Raw genomic sequence first — 25655 nt, forward strand, 5'->3', positions numbered from 1 at the left:
GGGATGTTTTAGAGTCTGGCTCACCACATGGGCATTCAAAGTCTCCTCAGGCTCTGCCCCCCCCACCCCCCCCAGTCATGATGTACAATTTCAAAAGAAATGAGATGAAATGTACAAAACACCAAAGGCTCGAGGTCTCATTTAATAGTTCACAAACCAGTGATGGTGATGTAACTGTGGCTTTGTCCTTCTTTTATACACAGTCTTTATATATACAAGGTTTTAAATTTATGGAACAGCAAAATACACAAAAATTCTAAATTTTGATAAAGTTTTTTTTTTTTCATCATTTTTATTTGCATTGTGATTCAATAAATCCCTCATGCTCAATAGATTTATCCCTTAATTGAGAGAGAAACTCATTTAAGGGATTCTCCTACATTTCCCACAGTAAACCCCGGATTGTCATGAAAGGTACTCACTACATTACACAGCCAGCTGTCTTTGCCCAATCGCACTTATTAAAAGCCTGATGGCATCACGTTTTTAAATGGCTGGCACCGCTTGTAGTATTAAATGCCTGGCACCAATTACCATAGAGTTTAAAATAACAGGTGGCATTAATACTGTGCTTTCATCCTGCCTGTTCACTGCTTACCATATTGCCCCTACAATGCTAGCTGTTTGACAGCTTTGGTTAATTCACTGTGTGTTCCTGACCTCGTGTTGTCGTGAAGCATATAAATGCAGATGGAGAGAACTGTTTTTCAGCATGAATATTGTTGTTTTTGATGGTTTGCAAACAGTTTCAAGGTGCATTACCATCACCATCTGAGTTTGGCTTGGAATGGGTTTGGCATAACTTTATTTCTATATTAAATATGGACTTTCCCAAAACTTTATACAGCCCTCCACCTTACAGTCCCTCAGTGTAGTTGTCTCTGTTCTGTTAGTTAGAAAGTGTTGGGTGACTTGTGTTCTGAAGTCACAGCTTTAGCTTAAACACATTGAGTTGGAGAGCTATTTGGACAGATAATTGATTTATTAGCTTCTCATGTCCAAAACGAAAGCATTAACAATGTTATTCCCATTGATCTGTGATTGAAATGTAGAGATTATGTATTTCTTTTACAATGAATAACTGAAGATTCTGTCAACTTGGGATCGCAATTGGCTTGACCAATAATGGATGGTTAACAGATGTATGATGAAATAATTTTTATCCTAGCCTACTAGCTTCCTGTCCAGAGCTTTGCTAGTTGCCACATACATTCACTGGGGAGACAGTAAAGCAGCATCATAAGACCTCCTTCAGAAGTTTCATTACAAGCTGAACCTCCAGTCTTAAGTTCTATATATTTCTTCAGTTCAAGTTCTGCAAACTAAGCGGTGAATATTCCTGGTGATGCATGCTTGCACAAATTCAAAGAAATAGCTGTACACTTTTCACCACACCTAGTCTTGTATTTAACTATGACATTCCCAGTCTTGTCTCAGCAGATGTTCCTCTGCTCTGTTTGGATGGTTTATGGTCTGAGCGGAATCCCTGACAAATAAAAAAAAACTATGTCATTTTAAATCTGATGTAGTGCCTACCTGGATTGGTAGTTCAGGCAGGCATAAAGTCAGTGTTAGTCACAAGCCGCTTCTGTCCAACCATTTAAGACTTGAAGCTGTTTCATCCAATTAGCACACTTTATACCTGAGGTGGGATTCATTCTGCCTGCTCTGTGCTCACTAAAGTGTTCTCACACTGGCCCATTTCAGATCTGCAAAAGCAGTCCCCTACTTCCTCAGCCTTCTCTGGCATTAACAAAAGTTTCTTTCTTCATATTGTATACTTTCAAATGTGTGAATCCCAGAATCTACTGATGGTTTATGATCTCAGGGATTGTGTCATGCTACTCTGATTGTTCCAGCGCAAAAACTGCAGGCAACGTTGCAGGCAAATTCAAATGTATGTCACAGTAAATCTGTTTCCTGCCTGATTTCTTAGTCCTTGTCAAAGTGAGTGCACAAGCAAGAAGCTCATTTCCACTCCATCAGTTATCCACTGGAAAGAGAAACACCCTAAACATTCAATTAATACTTGTGCCTGCTTCACCTCTCATTAAACCTGTCAGTGAGAAGAAGTACAGTTTAACTAACTGTGCGTCGCTGGTGAGGTACTCCAACAGCAGAACGGCCGTCTTTATGCACAACAGCTACACTGCTGTGGCTATTTATAGGGCTTCTACCACAAATGTATCACATTATTGCAGCGTTATTTGAATTGTGATTATTAAACACTGAAAGAATATCACCGACTAATTTGCACCTCTCATGTTGAAAGAGATTCCACAGATTAGAGTGCATTAAAATTAAAGAAGACAAATTAATGATGGGGTTCAAATAAGAAAGATTTCATCACTCAATAACAGTAGAATTAAGTGAGCCTTTAGTTGGGGGGATAAACAGAACTTAAAAGAATGTTTTTACTGTACGGATGTATGTCTTTAATTTTAAATTCCCAATATGCTGTTCTGTTTGTTTGTTCGTCTACCATCAGGATTATGCAAATCCTGATATAATTTCACGAAATCTAGTATGCAGGGGATGCATCCACTTAGTTTGGATGTGGATCCCTTTCTTGTACATTGCAAGATTGCTTTATAGATACCAGTTAAGGTGTGGAGAAAGGCATTAGCACTGCTTTTTGTGAGTTTGTCATTTATACTTCTGCCCTCCAGATGTACACTATGGTAACTTTTTATAAACTCAGTTCTGAAGAAGTTGAGACGCTGTGTAAAATATAAGTTAAAACAGAATACAATGATTTGCAATCTCATAAATCCGTATGTTATTATTCACAATAGGCACACAGAAACATATCAAAACTGAGAAAATGTGTTAAAAAAAGAATTTTCACAGATTTACAGCTTCATGAATGAACAGCATCTTCTGCCGATACAGAGTGTGCTCGTTTTAATTTTCCTTTATTTTGCTGATTTTGCCCTTTGTTTTGTTTTTAAATCCAAAACATAAAAAGAGAAAACTACTGCAGTGGAATGGAGTTGTTTTATTTTCAAAAGGTGGGCTTGAAAGACGTTATTACATAAAGCACAAACTCTCCAATTATCAAAGCGCATGAGTAAATTACAGATAGCCTCTGAGGAGAATCAGTAAAGTAGAATAGCAATTTCTTCAAGTACAAAATTAGAAGTAAAGCAGCTCTTATGGTATTACAGGAGCAACTGAATCTCAGTTTGATTCAAAGTATCATTTGTCTTTTTTTAAGACACTTTAGTGCTCAGCAGCATCTGAAGACGGAAAGTTGTTTATTCAAATGGCCGAAACATCCAGTGATCAACTCTTGTTTATTAACACTTAAATTCTTTTTTTCTTACAAATGTATCCTCTGTCCAAACACCTTTTTAAGCCTTACATCACCCATAAAATCCTTTTAGTTCTTCTCTTTATTAGTTTATTTTATTTCAGTGAAAGATTGAAATGCAGAACCGTTAGTAAGTAGAAGATCTGCTGAATAGAAGCTGCATAATGGCATGCACCAGAATTACTGAATCAGCTGCAAGGTCACAGTTCTGCATTGTGGCCTCCATGTAGAACATCAAAGGTGAGAGTTTTGCCTTTAGAAAACACTTTACATGTTCGAGGTGTCTGCGCCAGACAGCCGAGTTAACCTCACCTGCCTCTCTTATCAGTGTCAGCCACAGGAGGTCTCCAAATAACCTGTCTTTGTCTCTGCCTCCTCCTGGTCTCACGTTGTGAGACAGGTGAACATTAAGTTCGCTACGTTTGAAAGAGCTCTCCTTTTAGGCACTGATTTCCAAACTATGCATAAGGTATGCATGCTCAGATCCCAGCTGTAGTCACTAATTTTGAATGCCAGTGAAGCTTATCGCACAAGGGAGGTAAACTACTATTTTTTTTTCTTTAATTTATGCTGTTGGAAGATTTCACTACCATGCAACAGTGAACTGATACAGGTTGTCAGGAAGGCAGTGCTCATATTTATGAATCAAAGACAAGTTGCTGCTCTGCTTTATTCTCATTTACTGTCTGACAACATAATCAGATAACAGTTAAAGGTGATGGTTCCTGCTACATATGTAAATACAGTCAAACTGAACTTTTGCTACCTGAAACCAAAAAAAATTGGGGGGGGGGGGGGGGGGGGGGGGGGGGGGGGGGGGGGGGGGGGGGGGGGGGGGGGGGGGGGGGGGGGGGGGGGGGGGGGGGGGGGGGGGGGGGGGGGGGGGGGGGGGGGGGGGGGGGGGGGGGGGGGGGGGGGGGGGGGGGGGGGGGGGGGGGGGGGGGGGGGGGGGGGGGGGGGGGGGGGGGGGGGGGGGGGGGGGGGGGGGGGGGGGGGGGGGGGGGGGGGGGGGGGGGGGGGGGGGGGGGGGGGGGGGGGGGGGGGGGGGGGGGGGGGGGGGGGGGGGGGGGGGGGGGGGGGGGGGGGGGGGGGGGGGGGGGGGGGGGGGGGGGGGGGGGGGGGGGGGGGGGGTGGGGGGGGGGGGGGGGGGGGGGGGGGGGGGGGGGGGGGGGGGGGGGGGGGGGGGGGGGGGGGGGGCGGGGGGGGGGGGGGGGGGTGTTAGAGTTTTTTTTTTTTTTTTTAAGCCTGTCATGTCATGCATTGTTGTGCCAAACATTTATTCTTCCATATTAGAGCCATATTTGCTATACAGTACAGTCAAAGTTGGACACACCTCATTTTCATTACAAGAATGAGGTGTGTTCTCATTCTCATCTCATTCAATGTTTTTCTTTTTTTTTTTTTTCCTACATTGTAAATTAATACTGAAGTCATCCAGACATGAAGGAACACATAAGGAATCATGTAGTAAACTTAAAAGTGTTAAACAAACCAAAATATGTTTTAGATTTTAGATTCTTCAAAGTCGGCACCTTTTGCTTTGATTACAGCTTTGCACACTCTTGGTATTCTCTCAGTCAGCTCATAGGTCATCACCGAAATGGTTTCCCAACAGTCTTCAAGGAGTTCCCACAGATGCTGAACACTTGTTGGCTGCTTTGCCTTCACTCTGCGGTCCAACTCATCCCAAGACCATCTCAAATGGGTTTAGATCAGGTGATTGTGGAGGCCAGGTTCACACTGACCCAACCACTCAATCACCCCTCTTTCTTGGTCAAATAGTTCTTACATAGCCTGGAGTGTGTTTGGGTCCATTGTCCTGTTGAAAACAAATGATGGTCCCACTAAGCACAATCAGATGGGATGGCATGTCCACTGCAGAATGCTGTGGTAGACATCGTGGTTAAGTGTGCCTTGGATTTTGAATAAATCGCCAACAGTGTCACCAGCAAAAGCACCCCCATACATCACACTTCCTCCTCCATACTTCACAGTGGGAACTACACATGTAGGAACCATCTGCTCACCTTTTCGCATCTTACTAAGACTTGGTGTTTGGAAACCAAAAATCTCAAATTTAGACTCATTAGACCAAACAACAGATTTCCACTGGTCTAATGTCCAATGTGTTCCTTGGCCAAACATTCTCTGCCTCTTGTTGTTCTTCCTTAGAAGTGGCTTCTTTCAGTAATTCACTATAAAGTCCGATTCATGCAGTCTTCTCTGAACAGTTGATGTTGAGATGTGTGTGCTACTTGAACTCTGTGAAGCATTTAGGTGGGCTCTTAATCTGGGGTGTTGTTAACTTGTGGTTTCTGAGGCTGGTAACTCTGATGAACTGATCCTGTGCAACAGCAGGAACTCTTGGTCTTCCTTTCCTGGGGCGGTCCTGATGAGAGCCAGTTTTCATCACAATGTTTGATAGTCTTGCGACTGCACTTGAGGAGACTTTCAAAGTTTCTTGAAATTTTTTGGATTGACCTTCACTTCTTAAAGTAATGATGGACTGTGTTTTTCTTTACTTAGTTGAGTAGTTCTTGCCATAATATGGATTAGAACATTACTCAAATAAGCTATTCACTGTAAACCCGCTCTAACCTCTTCACAAAACAACTGATGGTCTCAAACACATTAAGAGGGTGAGAAATTAAAACTTGAGGCACAGCTGTTAACTGAAAGCTATTCCAGGCAACTACCTCATAAAGCTGACTGAGAAAATGCCAAGATCTGCAAAGCTGTCATCTAAGCAAGAGGTGTCTACTTTGAAGACTCTAAAATATAAAACATATTCTGCTTTGTTTAATGCTTTTTTGTTCACTAAATCATTCCATATGTATTTCATCATAGTTTGAATGACTTGTATTAATCTACAATGCAGACAAAACCAAAAACCACTGAATTAGAAGGTGTCTAAACTTTTGACTGGTACTGCATGTTGACAGAGAATCCTCTGCCAACAGTAATAAATAAGTGGGAGGTACAACCTGCAGATTTGGTGATGAAAGATGTTTCAGGTAAATTTACACAGGGCCAGACAAAGACCTGGTGGAGAGACTGCATCAATCAAATGAGTACTTCCAGGAAGCATGATGTGCTAGGACAAGACAGACCAAGGCCTGGTTATTACCTGAAACCACTCATCCTGTGATAGTGGTGGTAGTCTCAGACTGAGAAGACAAGTGGAGTTAATGAACCAGCAGAAATTGATTTGCCTTGATCTTAACCAGTTCCCATTACTTACCATTTCACACACCAGTGGCTGGTTTGTAGACAGAAATTCTTCAGTATCATGAAGGGACACTTTGACTTAATCGTAACATGATTGTTAAACATTGTGACAGGGTGATTTAGTATGTATGCAAGAATAGTTTGCTTGATTGGACCATAAGATTTCTGCCATTGCATTCCAAGCCCAGCTGACCACCTATAGGCCAGATAATCAGGACGTTTTTTAACATATACTTTAAAACTGTTTTTATACCTAAGCTGCAAACACTAAGTCAGCTATTGTATAAGCCAGTTTTTACCGTCAGAGCAATAAAGAAGTTTGAAAAAGTAAAAGAGAAGAATGCAAATATGACCTAATACTGTTTTGTTTCTTCAGCTGTCGTGTATTATAGAAGGCTCAATCATTCATGGCTCATGGTGTATAGAAGGCTCATCATTCAAATTTTAACTAAAACCCTGATATTAGTATATTGACTGTGTGTACTATAGGTATAGGATCAGGATGAACAGCCTTAACTTGGTACTGGTGTTGACATACTAGAATAGGAGTGTTAGCTCTTGTAAAAACAAACAAAAAAGAGAAAATTTTTTTTTTTAAAGTGAGTGAGAAAATTTATCTGTCATGGAGGCAGCATTACGCTGACATATGTTGTTGGTAGTTCTAATAGTTTATGATGATGAACCTGTGAAACATTTCAGTAAAACTCGCCTTTTTTTGGCTTTTCCAGTTGAGACATCGTCATTTTTAAAATCGTGGGCCTTGAGGAGAATCCAGAGAAAGGAATGTAATAAGTGGCCGCTGCCTCCTTTCTCCAGAATTTTAGATCAGACCAGTTTTGATTTAAAGGATAATCAATTCTGACTGAATCAGAGGGAATGTGAGTGACTATGGCTTAATTAAATCCAAAATGTAGTCATTCTTCAGTTCACTGCACGCATATTGTTCTTTCTCTGAAAGGTCCACCCATTATGAGACAGTTTCATGTATTCTAGTGAAATCTTTCAGACTTTCTCTGTAGCAGAAAATGACAGAGCAATCTCTTGAGTCATTCCCAATTCAGCAAAATTAAGGCTCTCTCTTTTCAAATGATATTTATTTCTCAGCCTGAAAAAACTGTCTGAGCCATGAAAATATACTGTTTTCAAAAACACGACTGAAAATGTGACATGTCAAACTGTAATTTTGCCGAGTTCGTGTGTCACAGCCCAGAGTACCTCAATATATAAATATATATATATATATATATATATATATATATATACAGAGGTTGGACAATGAAACTGAAACCCCTGTCATTTTATTGTGGGAGGTTTCATGGCTAAATTGGACCAGCCTGGTGGCCAATCTTCATTAATTGCACATTGCACCAGTAAGAGCAGAGTGTGAAGGTCCAATTAGCAGGGTAAGAGCACAGTTTTGCTCAAAATATTGCAATGCACACAACATTATGGGTGACATACCAGAGTTCAAAAGAGGACAAATTGTTGGTGCACGTCTTGCTGGCGCATCTGTGACCAAGACAGCAAGTCTTTGTGATGTATCAAGAGCCACGTTATCCAGGTTAATGTCAGCATACCACCAAGAAGGACGAACCACATCCAACAGGATTAACTGTGGACGCAAGAGGAAGCTGTCTGAAAGGGATGTTCAGGTGCTAACCCGGATTGTATCCAAAAAACATAAAACCATGGCTGCCCAAATCACGGCAGAATTAAATGTGCAAATCAACTCTCCTGTTTCCACCAAAACTGTCCGTCGGGAGCTCCACAGGGTCAATATACACGGCCGGGCTGCTATAGCCAAACCTTTGGTCACTCGTGCCAATGCCAAACATCGGTTTCAATGGTGCAAGGAGCGCAAATCTTGGGCTGTGGACAATGTGAAACATGTATTGTTCTCTGATGAGTCTACCTTTACTGTTTTCCCCACATCCGAGAGAGTTATGGTGTGGAGAAGCCCCAAAGAAGCGTACCACCCAGACTGTTGCATGCCCAGAGTGAAGCATGGGGGTGGATCAGTGATGGTTTGGGCTGCCATATCATGGCATTCCCTTGGCCCAATACTCGTACTAGATGGGCGCGTCACTGCCAAGGACTACCGAACCATTCTGGAGGACCATGTGCATCCGATGGTTCAAACATTGTATCCTGAAGGCGGTGCCGTGTATCAGGATGACAATGCACCAATACACACAGCAAGACTGGTGAAAGATTGGTTTGATGAACATGAAAGTGAAGTTGAACATCTCCCATGGCCTGTACAGTCACCAGATCTAAATATTATTGAACCACTTTGGGGTGTTTTGGAGGAGCGAGTAAGGAAACGTTTTCCTCCACCAGCATCACGTCATGACCTGGCTACTATCCTGCAAGAAGAACGGCTTAAAATCCCTCTGACCATTGTGCAGGACTTGTGTATGTCATTCCCAAGATGAATTGATGCTGTATTGGCCACAAAAGGAGGCCATACACCATACTAATAAATTATTGTGGTCTAAGACCAGGTGTTTCAGTTTCATTGTCCAGCCCCTGTATATATATTTAATATGCATGCAGTGGATGTCCGTGTGCCTGTTTACATTGTGTTTAATAGGACATGGAAATTCTTCTTCTAACACATGGATGCATTTTACTCATTAACTGCAACAACAAGAATCCATGGGACTGTATGCCTGCGATGTGCTGTCTAATGCAAAACTAAGGCACACCAATTAAAACATGCTACCCAAACTCAGCTTGCATTCTGATAGTCTTTGCTTCCTGGGATAATGTGGTATTAAAATGGGCCATCAGTTTGATTCACTGCATCTCAATAATTGTTTGGCAATGCCTCTCTCTCCCTTCACTTGGCATGTGTTAATACATGGCACTGTGTATTATAGAAATGGCCATTTGGAAAGCCAGGAGGTTGGATCCACGGGAAGCATAAAATTAAGCAAACTTGCCCTTGAGGGGGTGTGAATAATGACTGATGATTAAAGTTACAAAAAATTAAAAAGGATTTTTTTTTTTTTTTTTGTAGATCTGTTATTTACAAAATAATTACCTGTGTTTTTCTGTCTGTATTTCTCACCTGTTGACCAGAGGAAACAATGATCATTTTAGTTACTTTAAAAAAAAAAAAAAAAACATAGCCATAACTAGCCACAGTTTAGACCAAGGAGCACACTGATCTGGGTTCTAGGAAAAAAAGCATTAATTTTGGTCACCACAGGGATTTAAGTGAGTAGTGGATGTCTGCACAATCTGTACCCAGAACAGGAGTGAGAGTTGGTTAAGCAGCAGGTATAACTGGTCATTCCAAATTAGGATCATTTGAAATGTGCTACATATGTGGTTTTCACTGTTAATTAGAAAATAAGGAGTAAAAGATTCTCCTTATTCTTGGTTTTGAGTACAGTTCCTGAAAGAGAAATGAAGTAGCACAGGATTTTCTCTTTGCCAGCGGTGCTTCTTTAATCCTTGCCTGAATAGCAGTTCAGAGTATTAAAATGTGAATAATGAGAAAGATGCTTCTGCAATGAGTTTCAAATAATATCAGCCCTTCGGGAATGATTACATGTTGCAAATCTGAGCAGTTTTTTCCTCTTTCTTTCTTTCAGTTATAATTTTTTTTTTGGGGGGGGGGGGGGGGGGGGCGTTGACATGTAATGATTAGTCTGTTGGATTTAGAAGATTTTTTTATTTATTTATTTTTTAAACAAAACCAACAATATGTAGAACTGCTGGGTAGTTCTAATACCAAGCAGGTCCTCTGCTTTATATCCCTTCTGTCCCTCTCTATTAGCGTGGCAGGTCTGACTTGACACCTTCTCAATGGATGTGAATATGTAATATAGTCATGCCAAATCAAGTATTATACAGCTAAAGGCACCAGTGAATCAATTACCTGCTAAATTATAGATGCAAGCACTTTTCACTGTAATGCGGCTGCTGTCTCAGTCGGGGTGACAGCGTTCCCATCTTAACTTGCAGGAAGGTGTTTTGGATGTTCTGCAGATATAGTCTTTGGCTTTCAGAACTCTAAAACCTATATCCTCAAGCTATTTAGATTTGTTAAGATGGCCGTATCCTTACTGCAGCTTTTGAGATTTCTGGAGTTTGTTTGGGTTGCATAATGTAGGAACATAATGTGCTCCTGTTTGTGGAAACATTATTGGTATGTATGCCTTTACCTTATCTCAGAGTTGGAAGGGTGATATCAGCTTAACCCCTCTTTTTCTACTTATTTTATCAACAAATACATATTTTTCTTTAGGTTTGTATGCCTTTATTTCATAGTAGAGAAGTGATAGGAATTTGATTGGAAAAGAGGGTAGCAATATATGGGGTGTGATGGGCAGCAAAAGTTCCTGGATTGACCAGTCACGCTATGATTCATGGAGCCCTGTAGGCTATGTATAAAATCTAACCTGTACTGGGGTACCACAAAACAAGAATTTGTTATTTTTTGTCAGATTTAATCACCAATTTCTTTGCTCAACAGCGCAGCTTTGCTTATGCATTTCAACCTGTTTACACAGCTTGATGTGCAGTCTCATTACACGATCCTAAATTGCACACCTGTCAACAAGAAGCCACGGGGCAATGAAAAGGAAAAATAACAAATATTCTGTTCATTAATTCAGCACAGCTAGTACATCTCCTTCTAACTGCAATACATGTTTGGGAAAACTACATCATGAAAAGCTCTTATTATTGAGTGTCCCTCTGACATACAAGAGCGTGGTGGACCCAACGGAGTTTGGGCACCCAGGTATTACATAAATCTTACTAATCACATGGCAAAGCTTATATCACTACCTCTGTCACACTTGCTGATAAGTAACAAACCCTTAAGACAACACATCTACGGCATCTGAATTTTTTTTTTTTTAAACTTGACTTGATTAGCTTGATGTGGATCTCACTGAGACATCGAGGGATGCTGAATGCTCATCTGGTAGTAAATTGTCAGTCGTGAAGTAGCTGCACCCTAAATCATACCTTGCTCTTTTTTGTTCTAAATGAGGCCACAATAAACATCATGTTGTATTTTAAAAGACTGAAAACTAGCATCTGAGATAAGAAACTCATGAGTGATGAAGCATTTGCTAACAAATGTCTATACTTCAGTTTAAGAACCAGAGCAGTCTCCCTCTGGTGTCAGTTAGAAGAAAATGCAGGTTTAAAGCATTGGCTTTGCTTATTAGACAGTCATCTATAAACAGTCTGCTTTTGTATCAGTGTACTCAAATAAGTGGGAAACTATCGGGTGTTACAATTGTGGAATTTCAAATTTGATACCTAATACAATTTTTGGGTGCATGGGGGCAATTTTTTTTTACAAAGGTTAGAACAATGTAAACAATAAGATCAATGACGACACTACTTTTAGGTTGTCCGACATGCAACATAAAATATGACAAATATTTTAAGCTTCACTTAGTACAAAACAAACAAAAGAACAACAACAGTAACAAAAAAAACTGCAATACGTTTAGGCTGTCTGAGGTAGAAATGTAACACGTTGTGTTATCCTGTTAAATTTATACTGTCTATCAACGTTACAGATGGACATGACTGATAGTGTTTGCTGCATGGCTCCCACATTAACGTTATCATTTTATTATTAGCCATAGTCTATTGCAGCTACCTAAATGATAAAGCCCTTGTTTCCCAGTTAGCCACTACAGCAGATGGATGTGCGTGGTTGATTTGGCACAGATTTTATGCTGGATGGCCGTCCTGACACGCCCCATTTATCTTGGGGCCGACTGAGTCCCTGAAGCTGGGTTTGTGTCTGTTGCGTTATTGGTGATAGCTAAACGTCTAATCTTAATGTGTACATTTATAACTGTTTAATATGTCAGTGTTGGGGTGGGCGACACAGGTTCAAGTCCTGGTCTGTTGCTCGGGTGGCTCAGTGGTAGAGCAGGTGACCACATGCATATACCACATTGTGATGTGGGCGGCACAGGTTCGAGTCCCGGCCTGTCACCGTGTCCTCCCCTGCATCTTTTCCTCATTTGTGGCCAAAAACAGAAAAAAAAAAAAAACATTCTCAGGAAGCATCATCAGCTACTGTTTATGTTTCTGTTAGTGAGGGGAGAGGTTGCCATCAGGATTATAAATGTTCTGAATGTAATTTATTTCTTATGCATGCGGGTAATTCAGTGCCCTTTAGCTGTTAGGTAGTTTCTTTCTACATTCAGACCATCCTACACTACTTTACCTTTGCGTAGCCTCACAGTCACACAATTAATTTATGTCATTTAAACTGCCGGCTTTTGCTTTTAAAGTAGTTGAAGATACAACATTAATTTCTGTGGGTGGTTTAATTTGATTGTCTGTGTTTTTCCTTTGGGACGTGTTTGTGGTTGCGTGCCTGCCCTCATCAAAAAGCTTTTTTTTTTTTTAATTGCATTATTTTGGATAACAATGGAAAGTGATATGTTTAATTTATCCACAAAATAATGGCATAGTAAACCATTATGGTGGACTCGAATAGAGTGGGTTCATTTATAAAATAATATATGTGATATGTAATTAAACTAAATGTTGCCAAACCCCAGTTTTTTGGAAATCCTTCCTAGCACTTTTGCAAAGATACATTAAAAATTATGTTCACCCCCATTTCATTTCATATGACTACCCCTGTTTCAGGTACACACGCAGGAGTGGTGATATTAAGTTGACACGAAATCTGAACGATTAAAAAAAACATTTTATTAAAACCTGCAGGTTTGGAGGACACATTTCCTATTGTGCAAATTACACAAGCTTTTGGTTAAGCTGTCACAGCAGAACGGTAAAATCCTCAATTAGCTGTTCATTACCTGTCAGCTAGTTGCTTCATGTTGACAGGATTTACACCCCATAGGACACATCTGAGCACCGATAGCATCATCTGCATACGCAGTCATTAGTGCTTTCATCTACTGGGGAGATAAACAGTTCACAACAAACCCACGTTCACATTTGCTCATTTAAAGTCAGGCAAAAATTATGCAAACATAAAAAAACTGTTTAAATTGAAGGTATAATATACAGCATTTTCTAAGAAAAGGCTAATAAATTATAGATACATGCACAGGTTTTCTCAATTATTAAGCATCTCCTGTTACCCACTAAAAATGTGTGGTGGTGCATTTATCTGCAGGTTTGCTGGGTCTGGTTGTCAGTTTGACTTAAGGTGGGGCTGAGCTTCACAGAGACACGGAGCAGAGAGGCCAAAGCTATATGGCTCTTTCTTTAGGGCAGCTCTGGGGTGTGGGTGTGTTTTTAGATGGTGATCATTGTGAAACACACGATGATGAACAATGATATAAGTAATGCTTTGTTTGTGTGATTCATTGCACTGTTCTGGCTGATGCTGTTGCCGATCATCATTCACACTCCATTTCAGTCAGTCAGGTGGCACCATCTTTTGTTGGGCCAGGAGGCAGGGGCCAAGTTCAAATACAAACAGTATCCAACAACTGCTGCATGTTCTACCTTTTAAATTTCAGCTTTTCAATTTTGTGACTTGTAACATCATTTGGCTCTTGATTTGAATTCATACTCGTCATTGATTTCGAGAAAAATGCTATAAAAGATAAAGTCATCTGACAGCTGAGGGGTTGGTGGCCTGTTTTACTTTGAAGGTTTGTGATTAATGACCTTCCCTCCCTACATGCAGACTTATCTGCAGCTCTGCACTGATTTTAGACAACCTAAATCTTCACTTACCTGATTCCCCTCCTTCCTGAACTTTTCTACCCCCGGTAACCTAAGCCAGCAGAATCCCTGGATGATGTGTGTTTTGATTCTCCAAACAGCCAGAAGGCTGTGCAGATATTGTCAGCGAGCTCTAAGGCACAGCACACAGCAGGGCTGGCTCTGCAGAGAATGCACCATAGTGCTTGCTTAAGGCCACGAAGGCAGGGTGACATTATGCACTCTTTAAGCTGCATTATGTTCATGTGTTGCAACCTTTTAGTCTTCGCATTTCATTATAAAGAGAATGGAAACTATATTGACCACCCAGGCAGGGGCCTGCTTTTGCAGCTTTTAACGGCTTTGTAAGCACAGCTTTTCACACAGTGCTGCATTGTCTGAGTGCACACACAAATTAGAAATGTTCTTCTGCAGTTCAATCACTTTTCTCTAACATTGTTGCATTTGAGGGGTCTATTTTTGGAGAAGATTAAACCAGTATTTTCCCCACAATCAGTGGGCAGGGCCCCCATACATTTCAACCACCCACACTTTAATCCTCGACATCAATCAGGCAGCATGGTTACAAGGAGGGTGTGTTATTCAGATTAATTAAAAACTGTTTTTCCCTCAAAGCAAATGTATTCCCAACACTCTTAACATATTTACAGAAGCGTAACTTTCAATGTCACTGTTCTGCACTCGTGCTTACTGATATAAAACACACAAAAAAATAATTTTCTGCCTGTACATCTTTCTGTTAAGCCAGCCATAATCTGTATTTTTTAAGATAGATTCCAGACTTTGTATATTTTATGGAAAACCAAAGTGTTTATTATAAGAACCAGGGGTCATACCCATCATCTGCCAACATGGCGAACAAATCAGGCAGGGAGCCGACGCAAGGCAAAAATCCAACGACGCTGGCAAAAAGCCAAAAGCGAGTGATAAACCTTTACAAAACAGTGGCAAATATTAAAGAGATTAAAAAAATAAAATCAGGATTTTGTAGAAGTCTGTCTGAGTAAAGGGAGCCTTGAGTCTTTAATCACCATCACCAATCCCAGAAAGAACAACTCACTCTCCCTAACCAGACCTTATGTCAATATAGACACAAAGGGTTTGTGTGCAGCCTGGCTTGAAAATGCAAAGACTGGATGCCAAGTATGAAACGCTACCTTGAAAAATAACAAATTATTGTCCTGGTCAAATTATATAATTGGTGTGTATTTGATTGCTTAATGAGGATGAAGAAAAAGCATCAGGGTGGTAGTCAGAGCCACATAATGATTCTTAATCACTATGTATTGTATTCTGTGTTCCTTTTTCCAGATATCCCACATCTCTCTGGGCATCATCTCTCTCACTAAAATGTTCAGCAAAATTGAACTCTATTTATTTGACACAATAGCCAGACACAATTTGTTAGCCTTGATTGTATTTTTCATTTATTTTCCATGTTCCACCCTCATGCTGGATCATCCTTCAAACGGGATAATGTGGGAAGGATGCAGCTTAATGTCTCATATAGAAACTGTGGCCTCAATCTGAGACTTCTTTTCATCCCTGGAAAATAAATCTCTGGGCTTGGTCTTTGCGTTGTCATAGAGTCCTACAACAAAGCCATGAGAGGGATGCGTTTCTGTACATGTATGTTAGAGGATGACGTAGTTCGAATGTCCTGCATCAACTTCAGAACACACACTGATCTTTCCAGCTCTGGATCAGGACTGAGACTTTGCATCATCCTAAACAGCATGCAGATGTATGAGCGTCTATTCTCTTTTGCTGAAGGCGCTGCAGTTTCTTGTGAGGAATGTTGCATGGAGCGTGAAATAGTTTCATAAAGCTTTAGGGAGGAGGTGTGCTTGATTCATAACTATTTCACATCTGAAATGGGGTGTACTTTCAACCGTAGCTTTCTTTCTTTTTTTTCTCTCTCTTTTTTTTGATGCCATCTGTTGTTTAGATGCCAAAATGTAGGAATCTGCATATCTCAAAACTAATGAGAAACTAATGGGCCATCACGAAAAGTCTATAAATGTGAGCTGTGACATTATGTGGAAGCAAATGATACTGCATGCTCTGGTATGTTTTTGTTTCCCATTACACAAATGCCTCTTACTTTTTCAATGACTGCAGATTCTCTTCCCACCCACTCAACTTGAAAATCAACTCTACCTGTCCAAAGACTGCCGTACCATACAAAGAAAGTCTTACTCATATTTATTTTACAGTACAACTTTCCTCTGCCCACATTTTTGTTGGTACATTTCTTTATCCAGTGATGGAAATTTTACAGAAGTTTCAAATGGTGATGCTTTCCCTCGCACAAATATGCAGGATGAGTTTGTCTTGGTGATACTGCTGAGACCAATATTTGGTGATTTTAAAAATCTGATGTTCCGATACATCAGCTGTTTGTTTTTTGTTTTTTTTTATACTTCAGACACATGAAATATAAACAGAGTTCCATAATATTTTTTATGCGCAATCATTTAGTTACTCATTTAAGATCTGCCCGACTGCTCGGATCAGCAGGTTGCTGTTTGTGGCGTTCCAAACACCCGTTTTGTAATTTTCCTTTATCGGCTGTTATAAATGCCAATACCGATGGATCGGCAAATGGCTAATATCAGCTGCTCAGGCTCTAATTTTAAATGGTTAGAATCTAATTTTAGTCTTCAACCAGAAGCTGGCTGGCACATAGAATGGAATCAGGGGAAAGTGCTAACCCACTTCTGTCATGCAGAATAAAAGTTTGCCTACCTACCATGGAAGCTTGTTTATGCCACTGAGAAAAAAAAAAAAAAAACTTATCTCAAAATTTCAACTTAAAGAAGATGAAATTTTGAGATAACCGGAAATTTTGCCTTATGGATGGCAACAAAAAAAAAAAAAGCCCTTAAAAGATTCAGTAAAATAAATAAACAATTGTCACGGCTCCACCCCTTTCTGTTCACTCTAATGGCAGAGAGGGCCGTTAACCTGATTGGGACACACCTGTGTAGGGCTCGCACAGATGTGTGTTTCATCTTTTGGATGTCTGACACCACCCTGACCTTCACGCCACAACTGATACCTCTGTCTCCACACACCTCATGTTTATCATTATTTGCTCTTACACCAACACCAATTGATGACTCAAGCATTAAATCTCGCAAAGCATAAGAGTGGTATGAGTATTCTTGTCTGCATGGATGTCATATTTCTAACCTAAGTGAATCAAAAGGAATGAATGCCACTGTTAGCTCAAACCACGTGTGTGTTTACATTACCACACAAACTGTAAAATCTGTCTGTGTATTGGACACAAAATGGCTTCATGTTTTGACCTTAATTGTTTTTTGTGCAGACAGACTGTTCCACCGACAGTGAGAGCGAAGACAACTTCATAGTTGTCCCTCCACGAGACCATCTCGGCCTGGCCATATTCTCCATGCTCTGCTGTTTCTGGCCTTTGGGGATTGCAGCATTTTACTTCTCACAAGGGGTGAGGCCACACACGCACACCTTAACACAGACGCGCAAACGCACACCCTTTCAAAGTTGCCGTGTGTCACACACGAATGATGCAGCATCTGTTTTGTCAAGGTCTAACATTTTCTCCCAACCACACAGACTTTTAGAAATTTGTAGAGATGGGAGCACACAAAACATACACACACACACATCCCCATCTTTATGTATGACTCATTACCAAAAGATTAAGAGCCATCACTCTTAAAAAAGGACTGACAGCTGACTCTCTTACTGCAAGGCCAATTTTTACTGAGCTACGCATCAATAACTCAAGGCCAATCTGTAATGGCTGCTTGACGCTCTGTAAACAGGCTGAGAGCCTTCTTTAGGAAGAGTCTATAAATCACTTTCAAGGTTCTATCTGTAAATGCCAGGAAAGGTTGTATTCAAAGTAATAAGATGAGAGGGGATCTTTGAACTGGTAGTTTTCAAGAGGGTTGAAGATGACCCCAATTAAAGGTGGGCTGATGTATTAAAGATGATGAGCTCTTGAGAAAGATGAGCCCACATTATTTTGTAGACACACTGGCAATTTTTTTGTTGGTGAGTTACAAACATATGATGTTTTGGTGCAATCTGTCATAAAAAAAAAAAAAAAAAAATACTCAGTTACTCTGACCCTAAGCAGCATAATCTCAAGCGAGGAGCTTTTGCCAATGTGTTCTTTACACTAACGTCAGCAACCACAACATAACACGTGTCTAATCGATTCCAGCTGGACTTCCTCCCTCGTTTCATCTCTGTTTGAAACAACTCTGATGATATTGTGTCAACCAAAGAGCACAGGGAGTGCCTCTTGTCTTGCTGCTAATCAAGTCTGTCCTGTGAATCATCGGCATAATAAAGACAACACATTAAAAGGCCATCAGCCCACGCATACACACAAACGCGCAGAATATGTTTGAAAACACATGCAAACACACCCGCTGTACACACATATACACATGCTTACAGGCAGACAAGCTTTTCATTAAATTGCCCCGAATCTGACCACAAATTCTTATCAAAAGCTCAAGCATTTAGCTGCCTTATCTTGGGCGCAAGTATTCTAAGCCCGTCAGTGAATTATCTTGTCAGGAGCTAATTTGATTCTTCCTGGGTAATTATGGGGAAGTGATGGCTGTGTTTAGGGATGGGTGATTTTTCTGCCAATCTCCCTCCTTTAGAAGGTGCTTTCCTGAAGAGCTGTCAGGATTTCAAAGATATGGAGGAAGTTTGGATCGCTTAATTTTATAGTTCAATAACCCACTTCACTGGCCTTCATTTCAGGTCGTTATTCAGAAAGTCCAAACTGAAGGATGTGATTCTTTAGGAGCTAGCAGACTACATGTTGGAATATACTTATCAGTGCAGTGGCACTGTCTGTACAGAAAGCAGAGTGTAGGAACCTGCACTGGCCTAGAAAGCCAAATTTGAATCATTTGGTCAGCCTGTGGGTAAAATCAGAATCTCTTTGTCACCTTTTACTTATAAGAATGATTATGAGGATTATGTGACTTAAAAGAAGAACAAACCACAGCTAGCTGGAGCTGGGCCAAATTTACTCAGCAGTCGACTTGCATTTCATTGGGTACTTTACAATTTAGTTTGTTATCCAATATAACTGATGGATAATTTGAGTGGATTTCTATTTTATTTTTGACAAGGGTGCAGAAAGATACATTAGGAACTGGTCTTCCTAAGCAGAGTAATTGTGTAATCATCACACAATCAATAGCATTATTCTGACATTATTTTGCCTATCCTTAGGCATAGTCACATGAACAAGTGGCACCAGCATCCCAATCCCACAGCAGTCAAGGGAATCCTGTTTTTCCTTCCCAAACCTAACTAAACAGCAGTTCACACAAAGCAAAGAGCACAACAAAGCTCCTAAATTCAAAGCCATGTTCTTCTGGCTGATTATTCCAGTGCCACCCCGAATGACGACTTTGCAGATCTCCAAAATAAGACCACTATTTTTCAAAAGCCAATATTTCCATGGTGTGCACCCTGTGTGTATTTCTGCCCGCGTCATTTGCCGGAACTTCAGTAACTGATGCTCTGGGATGTATTTTCCAGAACTGATGAGAGAAAACAGTAAACAGATGTTGCATTATTGCCTAAAGTAATCTGTCCCAATGATATTGGAGGTTGCAAAAATAAGACAAATGGAGCTTTCAGATACAACAAAACATGGATTGTGCAAACTGCTGTGTTCAGGGGCACTATTTTTGGAAGAGTTGTGGAGCACAGAGCAAAAGCAATTTAGTTTCTAATCAGTGCATCAAGAAAATTCAGTGTATGAACTATATTGATTTACCCACTACCTCCATCAGGAAGCTTTAATAAAGCTACTGAGCAGGGACCACTTAAACCTAAGCTAGGTTACTGCCTACCTGCAACAAGCTACCTGACCTGGGGTGGGCAATTACTACAGTGGGACTGTTGTGGTGGGCCTCACTAATATGCTCATAAAGAGCACAAATTAATATTGACCAGAATTAAGTTCAGCTTATTGGTGCGGCCCTCCAACACAGTCCCAGTCTCTCATGTGGCCCCTTGGGAAAATGAATTGCCCGTCCCTGTACCTGACTGTGAAAGCACACCTGACATACCTACTTGGACGAAAATCAGTTTAAAGATGGGGATTTACTTCTCAAGTTCTTGTTACAGGCACACCTTATTTGTCATGTTTTTTAATATTTTGCACTTCCTGCCTTTGCCTAATTTCTACTGGCCCTACAGATATCTGTCAAAGCATGTGCACAACACTTTTGCTAGACATTGTGGCAAACCATTAATGCACAACACCAGCAATTGATGATAATGGGTTTCATGTGACTTGACAACAAAAGATAAAACTAACCTAACAGACTTTTACAAAAAAAAAAACCTTTCATTGCTTTTGTAGCGTGTTCTGTCTTTGTAGTGCACTGTACTGTAGATGTGACAAGGACAGCAGAACAAGCTTTTAAAAAAAACAACATTATTTTCTTTCTTTTTTTTTTTTGTTTTAATGATACTACATCAGCTTCAACATTTACTCTAAGGACATTTAAAAGCAAACATGTTAGCAACTGTAACAGAATCTGTGGATGGCAGATCAATGGTGTTTTTGTTCCACTAGAAGGTCAAACCTGGTCAAATACAGCGCCGCTGCTTTCCTAAGGAGACGAGTTGAATGAGGGAGGGGGTCAGCAAACACATGAGTGCAAAAAACAGACATGCATTAAGATCCGGCTCTCATGCCGATTGCCAAAGACAGCATCTTTTATTGTGTGTACCATCTTTATGGTAACTAGTTGTGCACAGTTTCGAGAGTCAGTGTTTACATCTCCTGCGCACACATCAGCCAATAATGACTAGAATACCATGAATATCTGAGGGAAATTAGCTTTGAGCATTTGATTGGGAAGCGGAATTGAGTTTCAATTATTGCCGCTAATTGGGTGAGTGTTTTGTTTTGGAGATGCTGATAAATTCTTCACTTAGCTCTGAGACATCTGCGCTGGAGAGTGCAGAGTTGAGGAGTGGCAACAATTTCTTTCACGATCATGCAAATAAGACTCCCCTGAAGTTATCATATGGCGTACAAGTCCTAATAAAAAAATGAAAACGAATAAGCTCATTATAGTGAAACAGTTTCTCTGTTTGTGTCTCTGTGTGAGGGAGGTGCAGACACAGATGCAGAGAGAGCGACGTTACGTGTTGTTTATTGGGAAGAAAAACCTGTTAAGGTTGCCGAGTCTCCGTGCAGCTAAGTCTGAGATGTTATCTTTTTTCTATGACACCACATTTCAATCATTTTGTCAAGGTGGTGGAGATAAAGCCTTAAATGCTTCTAACCATTTTGCTCTCAAGGGTATTCAAGGAAAAATGTTCTCATTGACACGGTTAAAAGTTAAGCCTGTTATTCTCATCACTTTCTGTCGACATCGCATCATTGTCAGTTTGCCACAACATGCCTTGATTCAATTTTAACTGACGAATCACGTATATCATATTTAACGAATGCACTAGAGAACCTGACCATCCAGAGTGTGCCCTTTGGATCCCCTTTGTAGGACAAAACTCTTCAGTCTGACATAGTTTTGACTCCTTTGGGGATTCAATATCCCCCCAAAGAGTTTTCTGCGGTGTGGTGATACATTCTCAAAAGGAGAAAGTGCTTTGTGTCATTTTGAAAGCAAATTAGAACCTAATTTCCCATAAACCCCTCAAAATGGTACTTTTGTTTCAGTGATTACTGTATTGATGTGAAAGCTGAGGGCTGCCTTGAATGCACATGTTTTGTCTGGATATCCTTCCTGACCTTTTGAGGTTTTTGTCTAAAGAGCGCCTCTCCCCCTGGCTCTAATCTGGCTGTCTTTGTCTTGGACTATTAACATTGTCTTCAAAAATCTTCTTGGCATTAGTGAAACAGTGCAAAGTGGAAACACCCATTGCTCTTTTTCAGTAGAAACAACCAAAGTAATAAAACAGCCATTCCGAATGGTCACTCTGCACGCATGCTGCAAAACTACAGAAGCTTCATTGTGTCCGAGCCGCATCCACAAAAGTCAGTAATTCAAATAAGTAATCGGTTTCTCGGTGCAGTGCAGTGAAACTTCTTTTCACTGACAGTTTTAAATGTCTCCATACCCTAAAAAACAACCCCAACAAAAGAACTTTTCAGTCCAGTAACAACTGAGAATATTTCTTAATTATATACCCTTTCTGCATTTACTGTCTTAACAATATTTTTGAAAAACTTAAATGAGCAATGCCTATCTTTGTATTCTAATATCATTGGCCAAAACCACGCTAAATATGCAAAATGAATTTGCATCTGCTTCAACATTATAATTTTACCCTTGTGAGAAGCTGCAGAGAGAAAAATCCAGAAAGTTGAGCTAAACGGAGGAAGGTATCAGTAACCAGAGGTCATTTTCTGGTGCGGCGGCTGTGTCGCTGTTTGCATGACTGTAGTGCAAATGGGCAGAGACTATGAATAATACAATATTTTTGTCAGGAGAGAGCTATAAAGAAAGAAGCTTAAAGAGAAATTAAAATAATGTATTTGACTCAGTGTGTAAAGAAGGGAAAAAAATATACCATCAGTCTTTGGTGAGTAGACCCTGTGTCATGTCATTATTTTAAGGGGTTTGTCATTTTGTTGAGTCTAGGCGCTGGTATGGGGTGAGGAGTGATGACTTGAGGTCTGGAAGGATGAGAAGCACCCGGCAGTAAGGTTGAACTGCATTAATCTCACACTGAAATAACGCATGACAGTGGCACAGAAAGCAAAATCTGATTGGTTTAACAGAGAATGAATGGCTTCAGGAAACGAGGATGAGTCTGAAGTAGGGAAAAGGGAGGAAGGGGGAGAGAGAGAGAGAGAGAGAGGGAGGTACAGTAATGTAAACAGAGCTTCCATCAAGACAATCTTCCTGGCAGAACTGTAGATATACATTTCTTAGACTTTACATTTACTGCACACAACACCCCTTGAATATCACTACTTATGTGAAATATAATATAAACTAAAAATATATATAACTTAAAGTGAAATATAAATATACGGTAATGTGCAAAAGTCTTGAACCTTCCCCTATTCTTTATATTTTGCTGGGAAAACGGGGAAATCGCTCCTCTCAGTGATAAGATTTCAGAATTTTCCTCATTTTCCTTTATGTTGAGCAAAGCTGTGCATTCTGCAAAAGCACCTCATATTAAATACTTTTATCCACAGTCTGAGAACTAGTGAACAAAGTTGAAGGTCAAACCAAGAATAGCTTTTTAATGGAGACTCACTTTGGTGTTTAGGTTTCCAGTCCCTGCCTCTGCCAGATACAAACTATCACTGCAGATGCTGCACCTGAGCAGCAGCCGCAATCCCTGTTAACACTGATTCTTAGTAAAAAATGTAACCTCATGTATTTGGAACTGTGGCTCCCCTTCAAAATGAAAGTGACAAGCCTTTACAGGAGAGTGAGCCACTGACCCTGAGGCCAACTTCATCATAGTCACACACATCATTATTAAATTAGATACAAGAATAATGAAGGCCATTTCATACATCCATACAGTGCATTTCAAAATTCTATTAGCATAGGTTTGGCACACCAGGCTGTTGTGTTGTGTTGTGTTGTGTTGTGGGCACATTAAATTATGGTTGTAATTTATAAACATGCTGAATCTTTGCCCCTGCAGGAAAAAAATAATAAATATGGTAAGGTGTTGTAATAAAAAAAAAAAAAAAAGTTTAGTTTAGCTTAGCTTAGCTTAGCTTAGTGTAGTTTAGTTTAGGGGGAGAAAACAGAAAACTTAAAAACCCCAATACAAAGGCCAAACAATGCCAGTGTAACACTTTATGCTCTGTAATTTCTGCTTCGGGGATAACCTCCATTCAGCGAACTAAATGAAAGGAGAAATCAAAATGGTCTATTTCCCTCCATTTCCCTTCCGGCGAAGAAATCCATTTGAACAAGAAGATAGCTAGAGGACACGCAGCACAGCAGCCACTACTGTTTATATCTTCTCCCACTTTAACGGGGAAGCTTACTCGATTCACATTATCAATAATGTTAAAAGCTAAAAATATATGTTTTGATATTGACTTTTGTCACTAGTTTTTAAACAAAGTAAAATTCTTCAGCTGACGGGTGAAGAATCTACATCCAATTACTCTGCAGCTGCCTGCTTTATAGCATTTTCAGCTCAGTGTGTTGCAGCCCAGAGTGTTGTGGGTTTTTGCATGACAATCGTATACTGAGTGACATTTTGGTTTGCAAATTAAGCCAATTTTTTTTAGCCTACATGATAACATTTTGGTTGTAGTTAAATAACTGTAATAAGAGGCAGTTGGTGAGCCTATACTGTAGGTTATAACAATAGATTATTTGACAAAGATAAGTTTCATATCTGAACTATACCTACTGCCATTTAACGGCCACTGTTTGCCAGTTACTCACACTAACAGGAGCTCATGTTGAGGATCTATATGTGCCTCTAGTAAATGGGTCATGTCAGTGGGAGTCACTCCTTGGAAAAAAAAAAGGGTTGTAAAACCCATCATGCAAGAAAGCAGTGTGGGCACACAAAGAGCCTGCTTTACAGTCTGTGACTTCAAGCACAGAATAACTGCGTGATATATAAATATGAAGAAATTTTTTAATTCAGTGAGAGATTATGAATCTTTTTTCTCTCATAAGTTGTTATTCAGTGATAGCAGCTGAGATCACTGTAACCTTCAGTCCTTTTTTCACACTAACTGCCATTTCTTAGCCTTGCAGTGCATTAGTTTTTTTATACTGGTTCGTCTCTTCATTTCCATTACCTTAGTTTTTACACTACAATAGAAATGATAAACATGTTTTCCGGTGGCTCACTATTTCTCTTGATGTCCCTGCAAATAATGTCGGGATTCTGACTTTCTTCTTCTCGTGTGTTTTCTCTTTTACAGACCACTAAAGCAGTGAACAAAGGTGACTTCCCACTGGCCAACATTGCCTCCCGAAGGGCTTTGTTCTTAGCTGCCCTCTCCATCACTATAGGCACCGGTGTGTATGTAGGGGTGGTGGTAGCGCTCATTGCCTACCTCTCTAAACCAGGGCACATATAGCAGTCACACCTTCTTTCCAAACACCTCCAGGGAGCCCAGGAAGAGAACAACCTCCTCTGGGGAATGTCACTGCACCTGCAGACTTTGAGGAAAGTTTTTCCAGGATGATCCCCCCCCCCCACCCCCCCCCCCCCCCCCCCCCCCCCCCCCCCTCCACCTTTCTTTTGTTCCAGATCCTCTCCTGCAGGCCCTCTGTCAGCCAAGATTTGCCACAGTGACTGGAGAGAGGTCAAGCTAGAGGGCAAGAAGAGGGAGGACTGTGGATAGAGAGAGACTGCTGAGACAGAGGGTTTGAGTAATGGAAATATTCCATGTTGGAGCCCAGTTTGC

General features: G+C 40.5%; 1 protein-coding gene across 1 annotated transcript in view; it reads left to right on the forward strand.

Annotated features, from left to right (window-relative positions):
* The window catches only part of syndig1l (synapse differentiation inducing 1-like), a 38039-nt gene extending 12680 nt beyond the window's left edge, over nt 1-25359 (forward strand). The window contains exons 3-4 of the mRNA XM_030722139.1: nt 17574-17711; nt 25167-25359. Of these exons, the coding sequence (XP_030577999.1) occupies nt 17574-17711; nt 25167-25325 (297 nt within the window). The 3' untranslated portion in view covers nt 25326-25359. The remainder of the gene's footprint in view (nt 1-17573; nt 17712-25166) is intronic.
* The last annotated feature ends 296 nt before the right edge of the window (nt 25360-25655 follow it).

Source organism: Archocentrus centrarchus, chromosome 24, assembly GCF_007364275.1.
Source record: "Archocentrus centrarchus isolate MPI-CPG fArcCen1 chromosome 24, fArcCen1, whole genome shotgun sequence".
Taxonomy (NCBI): Eukaryota; Metazoa; Chordata; class Actinopteri; order Cichliformes; family Cichlidae; genus Archocentrus; species Archocentrus centrarchus.